At 30.5% G+C, this 9,367-nt stretch overlaps 1 protein-coding gene and 1 pseudogene across 1 annotated transcript; both read left to right on the top strand.

Moving 5' to 3' along the window:
- The first annotated feature begins 1,194 nt into the window (after nucleotides 1-1,194).
- LOC145005669 (Peptidase C15, pyroglutamyl peptidase I-like protein) lies at nucleotides 1,195-3,265 on the top strand. The gene is made up of 5 exons (XM_078964785.1): nucleotides 1,195-1,316; nucleotides 1,979-2,277; nucleotides 2,433-2,537; nucleotides 2,676-2,723; nucleotides 2,795-3,265. The coding sequence occupies exons 2-5, from the start codon at nucleotides 2,014-2,016 to the stop codon at nucleotides 3,032-3,034; spliced, it is 657 nt and encodes a 218-aa protein (XP_078820911.1). The 5' UTR covers nucleotides 1,195-1,316; nucleotides 1,979-2,013; the 3' UTR covers nucleotides 3,035-3,265.
- Nucleotides 3,266-5,732: 2,467 nt separating this feature from the next.
- LOC145007127 (F-box/LRR-repeat protein At3g03360-like) lies at nucleotides 5,733-7,056 on the top strand (annotated as a pseudogene).
- Nucleotides 7,057-9,367: the final 2,311 nt, after the last annotated feature.

Below are 9,367 nucleotides of genomic sequence, written 5' to 3'. Positions count from 1 at the left end.
TATCGTATTTACCCCTTCATAAACCTTCAAAATATCATATTTGCCCAAATCCTTTTTATAATGTTTTTAATATTTTATAATCATTATTTATACCTTAGAATTATTATAATAATTAAAAATATTAACCATATTATCTTTACGTCTATGATAATGGAATGTGAACTTCTAAATTGTTGGAATGTCGTCCTCTTGACAAACAAAAAAAGTTCATCTTCAACCCTCTATATAGAATATATATTTTGATTGTCTAGTTTTTGTTGTTGTTGATTATTATTATGTTGTAGATAGAGGTTATTTTAGATATTATCATTGATATTTTGATGTTTAAAATGTACATATACGATATTTTGATATTTAAGAAGGGTATATATATATATATATATATATATATATATATATATATATATATATATATATATATATATGATATTTTGATGTTTAAAAATGACATATATGATATTTTGAAATTTTATGAAGGGTAAATATGATATTTAAAAATTTTATAAAGGGTAAATATGATATTTAGAAATTAAGTTGGGTAAATATGATATTTTGATGTTCAGGAAGGGTATATATAAAATTCTCCCTTTTTGTATTTGGCCAAAGTAAGGACAAAATACGATTGCATTCATCAAAAAAGAATGGTAAACGGAAGATGTTAAGGGGGTGTTTGATAGGAAAAAAAGAAGTGTTTATTGTTTATTCCCACAATAAGCTAATTTAAGTGTTTGGATAAAATTCAGCTTATTAGGTTAAATAAGTTAATTTTAATAAGCATCATTCCCCATGCTTATTGTTTATCGCTTATTAGGTGTGAGACCCATGTATTACACGAGTTTAATTAAAAAAAACAAATATAAAATTTTAACAATTTGAAAAGTTTGAATTTATAAGAAAAATGAAAAAAATTTGAATTATTAAAATTAATGAGACTTTAATATATTGAATATATTACATATATAAACTATTTCTAATAAATATTTTACATATATATTACCTTACAAATTAAATGTGAAATTTTAATTTAATAAAATGAAAAATACAATAAAATTACAAGTGAAAAATAGAAAATTTTAAAAATCTAGAAAATGTCATGTATCCAAATGAATGAGAAGAGAATAATAAAAAATAAAAATAAAAAAAAAACTTTATTTTATTTATTAAGGAGGATTCCCACCAGATTTTACACGTCCTCTAATGTGTATTTTTCTTCGCTTTTGATTGCCAAAAGGAATCTCAATCAGCTTAAACTTTTTTGCTTAATCGCTTATACAGATAAGACTGGTGGTTGTACCCATTTCGCGCACAATTCTCAGGTAAACGCACAATTCCTTCTCCTTTTCCTTCCTTTTGATTTGTTTGATCCAATATGCCTTTGATCACGTTTTGTTCTTTCAATTGCTTCTGAATTCTAGTTCACAGTTTGATTTATTCGATTCTATTTATCGAAAAGTTATAGGGTTTTATTATTATTATTATTATTGGCCTTCAGTGATTTCGTCTGTGATATGCTCGATCACAATTCTCATGTACTGTTGCCGAAGAAATCACTGATCGGTTCGATTTTTTTGTATGTATGATTTGATCCCAGATATGTATTTGAAAATCAGTTGTCAGGTGTTCGTTTGACTTTCAGCTCAAACCCGATAATTATTCATCTGCAGAAACAAAAGTTTCCGACTTAGGGATTGTTTTATTTATCGTTTTTGAAAGCGATTACTCTATTGAAAATTCAGAATCACATAATCAACCTTGATAAAACATGGTGTTGGAGACCGATATCGACTTTTGATTGTGCGATCTGTTTGGGAAATTGGGTCAACTAACAGGCTATATCTAACTAATTCTACTCTAATAGTAGATAATTATACTTTTGTTGCAACTATGAGCAAACTGATTATTTGATCTCTAAATAACTTTATAATCATAAGTGAAAGTAGATTTTGATCGCAACTGATAAGTAATCATTTTCTTGTAGGTGCAACTTTAGTATTATTGATCAAGTGTAGTTAAATGGGGTCAGAAGGTCCTCCAGCAGTAACGTTCCATGTGACAGGGTTTAAGAAATTTCATGGAGTTTCAGACAATCCAACTGAGAAAATTGTTAATAATTTGAACGAATATCTGAAGAAGAATGGATTGCCAAAGGGGGTGACTCTTGGTAGTTGCACAATTCTGGAGACTGCAGGGCAAGGAGCTCTTGTTCCTTTGTATCAGACATTCCAATCTGCTGTCAGCAAAGACACTGAACAATCCAATTTCTCCAAAGTCATTCTGGTCAGTTGTTATCTCCAATCATTGATTCTCAATTTTCTATGTGAAATTGCTGTTTACTAATTAATTGTAACCACTGTCTGGATAAGATAAAAGTACTATTTGAATGATATTTCGAGAAAGAGGAAAAATAAAAAACAAAACACTTATGTTTTCAGTTACATTTTGGAGTTAATAGCGGGGCCACAAGGTTTGCTATTGAGCATCAAGCTGTAAATGAAGCTACTTTCCGCTGTCCTGATGAGATGGGATGGAAGCCTCAGGTCAGATCTCCCTTTTCTTTTTTTTAATGTCAGAATCACTGGATAACTAACTATCTAAAGTGTTCAAAAAACACCCCTGTACTTCAAATTGTTATGAAAAAAGGTAAGTAAGTAATGTCAGATCCTTTTTATTTGCAGAAAGTGCCTATTATTCCTGCAGACGGTGGAATTTCAAAAACACGAAAGGTATAATCATTTGTGATGATGAGGGAGGGCGTTTACGTCTTTTTGAAACTAATTTTGACTTGTTATTGCAGACATGTGTTCCTGTGGATGAGATAACGAGATCGTTGGCAAAGATGGGATATGATGTGGTGACATCGGATGATGCTGGTAGATTTGTGTGCAACTATGTGTACTATCATTCCCTTCGGTTTGCTGAGCAAAATGGGGTTAAATCCGTCTTTGTACACGTCCCCCTCTTCCAAACAATCGAACAAGATGTCCAAATGCAATTTGTTGCTTCCTTGTTGGAGCTGCTTGCTTCTTTATGCTAGAAATCTACCTTCTGTTTATTGTTTGCTCAAATCCAAATCCTTCAAAGCTTTCATGTTTTGTAATAATCAGTAACGTTTCCTTTTCTTGTGTTGAATTTGCATCTACTGCATTTGCTCCTACTTTTTTTTTTTTTTTTCACAACTTGTGAATATTAATCAAGCCAAGCCATTGTCTCCTTGTGTTGCTGCGAATCTGTATCTGTATATATTTTGGGTTTTTGGGTTTTGATCTTTTTACAGTTCCCAGGTTATCTTTCCTAATATTGGATTTCATATATATCAAGACTTAAATTTTCTGATTTTGGGTTGAAAATTATCCGAATACAGGTGGGATCTGATTTATCCAGTTAATATCTGGCTTTTTCAAAACATAATAAAAATCCGATGGCCAAATTTGTGCATAATGGGTTCACATCTGATTCGGATGTTTTTAGGAACAGATTTTTAAAAAATAATTGGAAAGCTCCCTTATTTCCTTTGGTGATAGATTGGTTCTTGTAAAGTCAGTCCTGGATTCTCTAGCCACTTATTTTACGTCCATCTTTAAAGCGGGAAGCTACGATGGCTTCTAGAGAAAGAGGGAGGGATTTATATTGGTAGCTTAAAGGCTTTTAATGAGACTTGTTTAAGAGAATAATGCTTTATAATTTGTGGGTTAAATGTATAGAGGTCATACATGGGAGAAATGGAGGTCTTTGACTTATAAAGTTAAAAAAAAAGTAATATTTTGATTAGCTTATGACTTATAAGCTAATAAACTCTTTTTAAAACTGTGTTTGGGTTAATTTATTTTTTTTAAATGACCAAAATGGATATACTTATTTTTTAAATGACCAAAATGGATATACTTACATTACACAATTGGGAAAGAGAGTTACGGTGTTTTGGGGAAAAAAATAAACGTAAATACGTAAATATACATAAGTAAGCTCATGCTTTGAAAAAAAAAATTAAAATGGCTTATGACAATTACTTATTTTTAGGTAAAAGAAGCTCATAAGCTTAAACAAAGAGCCTCGTAGATTGATTGGAACTCCTTTAATGCAAGTTTACCTTTGGCTCTATGCTTTGGAACAAAATAAAGAATGCACAGTGAACGATCAGATCCCTGGAGTCAAGGACGGTGGTCTTGGTCGTGGATAAGGCCGGTCTGTGTGGGGGCTGCCGACCGACGACTATCGAACTTGAAGAAGGCGGATTATGTTAGACGGATAATTGCGGCAATGGGGAATCGGAGCTGGTTGGGTTATATTGGTTTTGATTCTCATCTAATTATTTTCATGCTAATAATTGCTATTCGAATTATTGTGATTTATTTTAGAATAGAAAATTCAATATTTATTAGGGTGTGCTACATTTTGAGGCAAGACGTCATCAAAGCAATTATTAGCATGAAAATAATTACATCAGAATTAAAACCAATATACCCAACCAGCAACGATTCCACTACAATCAATTGCCGCAATTATACCAATTTAATTATGTTGTAAATAATTTAATATCAACACCACTGTACACCAAGATCGAACTTATGTTTATAAACATATCTATATATCCAGCAAAGCAAAACAAAAAGGACAAAAATTACCTTGAACTAGGAGTCCATGTGATTAATTCAAACTTAATAATGAATGTAAAAAATAATATATCAATCAATCGAAAGTGTTGAAATTCTTGATGTCATGCTGGTTTTTTAAAAAGTATTGTCCTCTACACAAAATTACATATATAGATTTAGACGAACTTTTGAAAAAAAATGAATATGTGGCGACACCATCAGCCTTGATTTTTTTATTTATATAACTTTGGCTATTATATCATTTTTCCCATACTAGTAGCCAATCTTTTTTCTTGTTGGTGTAATCTTGTTCCACATTGTTCAATTTTTTTTTTCAAATTGTTTTTCCAGCACTTGGAGTTTTGTCTTGAATCTCCATTTAGCTTATACTTTCTCGGAATGGAACTTCTTGCATGACCCCTGATACCTTTTACACCTCTTTCTTCATCCATTGACTTTCTTTTCTACTTGTTCAAGGCCAAGATCATCTTCCACAATATTGCTTCATAAGAAGCGTATGTCAAATTTGTTTTCTCATCTTTATCCAACCACCCTGCAAACCTTGGTTCTTCGATAAAAAAAACTTACGTACTTCTCTAAATTCACGTTTTTTTTTGTTTAAAAGTGTGTTTCACACGGAGGTTTTGGATGCATTTGGTAGTATGAGCGTTTAGTTTTTACTTTAAACAAAACTTTCCAAATATAAAAACTACTTCATATAGTGTTTAACAAAATGCTACTGAGCTTTTGAAATCAATTTTTCATAATTACCCTTAAAAATATATTTATATATTTATTTATTTTCAATTAATTATCATTTTATGTAATTTTGTATATTTCAAAAGTTTCCAGTTACTTTTGCCAAACACTCATATAACAAATAAAAGTTACAGCTTCCCGCTACCAGCTACCCGTTACACGCTATCCGCTTCCAGCTAATAACTACTTTTGTCAAACACGCCCTAAGTTGTGGAACTCTTCCATAATCTTTTCCTTAAGGGCTCTCAAGTTAAATACATTGCAATTGTTTCACTAATCAAGTTTCTTTTCCTTTATCATAGACATTAAAAAAATGTCAAAAAATTGATTAGATTAACATCAATTTACAACTTTATAACTTATGTTGCTAGTACAAGAGACATGACAGATTACCATAACTTTGTTTGTTTTATATTTCTACAGGGTATTTTTAACATCGGCTGATAATCAATCAATAAAGAATGAATTAAATATCATAGTGGTTATGTTTATAAGGACTGAATGTTTAGTTTTTCAAAGTTTAGGGGCGAAAGCATAAACTTCATTTCACCAATTGTAAACTTATGTGTCTAATTTGAGTTTTGTCATTTGTGTAGTCTTCGTGGGGGAAAAGCATCGTGAGCTCTGTTGCCGCCATGGAAATGGTGGAAGACGGACCTAAAATTCCCCGAAAGTTGCAAAAAATCATGGAGAAGGGAAAAGACGATTGAATCAGTGAGTGGCGGGATTGTTTGCTTCTAGAAACCCTGTCACGTTTACCCTGTACAAAAGGTGCCATTAGAACAGGTACACTTTCGAAGCGATGGACAAATCTTTGGACCACGCTTTCTTCTTTAGTTTTCATACATATTGAGGATAATCAACCATGGTCCGATTTTGTTTTGTGCGTCGACAAAACCCTAGTTCAACGTCGGCAAGTGAAGCTTAAGAAATTCGAAGTGGATGCCACTTATTATACTAGCTTTGAATCGCAAGTCAACAATTGGATATGTTATGCTACAAGATGTAATGTTGAAGAGCTTTACTTAACGTTATGGGATATGGATTCTGAAGAGGAGTGTTTGGTAGATCAATTTTTTTTCGTAAGTTCACGTTTTACTGATTTGAGATTATCAGGCTGCATATTGAATCCAACTGGGGCGATTAGTTGGAAATGTCTTAGGAGTTTAAGGATTTCAGATGGAAATTTAGATGAAGAACTGATTGAAAACATATTATCTGGTAGTCATGTATTGGAAACTTTGGTATTAGTATGGTTACAGGCTGCTCAATATCACCTCAGAAAGCGTTAAGAAGTTGGTGTCCTTTGGATATGATGATCCTCAACATGAATATGATATTCCTAACGATATTATAAAAATCAATGCTCCTAATATTTCATCACTAACAATCATAGATGATTTGTTGTTGTGAAAGCTTTTGTTGGTTAACGTGCATTCTTTAGTCGAAGTAGAGTTAGATTATACAAGGATAGGGCATTGGGGAACATTGCATAAAGAAGACGAAGAAGGGATGCTTAAAGGATTTATACTAAACATCTCCCATGTCGAGGATCTTAAAATTGGGATTTTCTGTTATAAGGTAAAATTTTGCTTTCCTTGGACAATTTATATCTATGTAAAAATCATATGATTTAAAATGTAAATTTTGAGTGTTTGGTTAAAATGTTTATGATTACGATTTCTGATTATTGTTGAATAAAGAATTAACCCTAACTATCTCTATCTGTAATCAACTGACTATCTGCTTTAAATCATAGTAGTCTCTATCTAAATGCACCTCCAAACATCCCCATGCATTTACATTGTGGCAGAAAGACAGAAACTACAAACCCATCTCAACATTCTTAGTCAAGTTTAGCAATGGCTCGACGAGTTCTCCTTCTAAAACAACCTTGAATGAACCTGGATGTGATTGTGATATTCAACCTAAGTTTGACTTCTTGGAGTGATAATAATCCATGTAGACGTTGCTTTGGTTGCCCACATTTTTTAGATAAAGACCAAAATTATGGAGATTTTAAGTGGTATGATGAAGAACTACATTGTAGTTGATAAAAAGAAAATGTTTTGAAATGCATAATCAACATCCCTACTACAATGTAGTTCTTTTATTGGTTTTGCACACCAGGTTTAATAGAACAGTGTTCAATCATCTTAGTCAATTGATTATGCATTTCAAAACATTTTCTTTTTATCAACTACAATGTAGTTCTTCATCATATCACTTAAAATCTCCATAATTTTGGTCTTTATCTAAAAAATGTGGGCAACCAAAGCAACGTCTACATGGATTATTATCAATCCAAGAAGTCAAACTTAGGTTGAATATCACAATCACATCTAGGGTGATTTCTTTGTCTTCGTACATAAGCCACATGAATGAAAGTGTATCACCATTATACTCGTGCACAAGTGTTTGAGATTAGTTGGCATGGATGTTTTTTTTGGAAAAATATTGTCCGAAATTCGAAATCGGAAATCCGACTTAGAAATTTAAAAGTGAGTATTTTGAAATCCAAAACATCATTTCTTATGATGAAAATATATTTTGATGAGATGTAAAGTTAATCCAAAATTAATGAGGTCTATTACGAAATGCTCAAAACTTCGGATTAGTTGGTAATTTTTGCAAATATCTACATAAAGTGGATTAAATAATAAAAAAGAAAATTGAGTTTTTAAGAATTTTACCTTTTATTTGCAAATATAGGTAAAACAATAATTCAATGAATTAGGTGTCATATTTTTTGTACCTATATTTGCAAATAAAAGGTAAAATTCATAAAAACTCAATTTTCTTTTTATTATTTAATCCACTTTATGTAGATATTTGCAAAAATTACCAACTAATCCGAAGTTGAGCATTTCGTAATAGACCTCATTAATTTTGGATTAACTTTACGTCTCATCAAAGACAAAATTGCAAAAATGGTCCCCGTGGTTTCTTATTTTATGTGGTTATGGTCCAAACGTTTGAAAAATTGCAGATTTGGTCCTTTTCAACAAGTTTTATTGTGGTTTTGGTCCCTCATCCATTAAGTTAACTGGTTGGCTGTTAACTTTTTTAAAATGACAATTTTACCCCCAGGGACCATTTTCGCAGTTTTGTCATATACCATAACATAAGGATCATTTTTGCATACATTCTTTTTTATTTTATTGAAGTATTATATTTTAATAAATATTATTATTAATATATAATATTATATACTAACAAACATTGTTTTATTGGATTATTAATTTATTATAGTTGATTTTTTTTGTTAGAGTAATTCTTTTTATTGAGTTATTATATATCAATACATATAGTTTTTAATATATAATATTTATATCATAATAATAAATATTATATTATTGGATTATTAATTTCTTTTAGTTAATATTTTTAATTCTTTTTTTTTTTTAATTATTTTTATTGGATTATTTCTTTTATTTCTTGTAATTTATTATTTTCTTCATATACTAAATATTGTTTTATTGGATTATTAATTTATTTTACCTAATTCTTTTTTAGAAAAAAATTGTCGATGTAATTATTTTTTATTGAATTATTATATATCAATATATATAGTTTTTAATATATAATATTTATATCATAATAAATATTATATTATTGGATTATTATTATCTTTTAGTTATTTTTTTGTAATTTCTTTTTTTTTTTTTAAATATTTTTTGTTGGATTATTACTTTTAATTTATTATTTTCTTCATATACTAAATATTATTTTATCGGATTATAATAGTAGTTCTTGTTAATTTTATTGGTTCCACCACAAAGTCATAGGATACGCAAAATCGTGGTCTCTCATCATCGAAATCGTTAGGATCGTTGCCAAACACTTTCATTTCATCTAGCTTATAATGAGAAACCATTGGGAAAATACTACCACCATCACCCGGTCACCACCACCACTTATAAATGTTATCGGGGTTTGTTGCGCATCATGTGAGATATGAAGGATTCCAGTGGATTATGAAGAAGTTGTCGCAGGTGGCTACGAACAACGCTGGG

Source organism: Lactuca saligna, chromosome 7, assembly GCF_052625555.1.
Source record: "Lactuca saligna cultivar CGN05327 chromosome 7, ASM5262555v1, whole genome shotgun sequence".
Lineage (NCBI taxonomy): Eukaryota > Viridiplantae > Streptophyta > Magnoliopsida > Asterales > Asteraceae > Lactuca > Lactuca saligna.
This window is presented reverse-complemented; position numbering and strand designations above follow the sequence as displayed.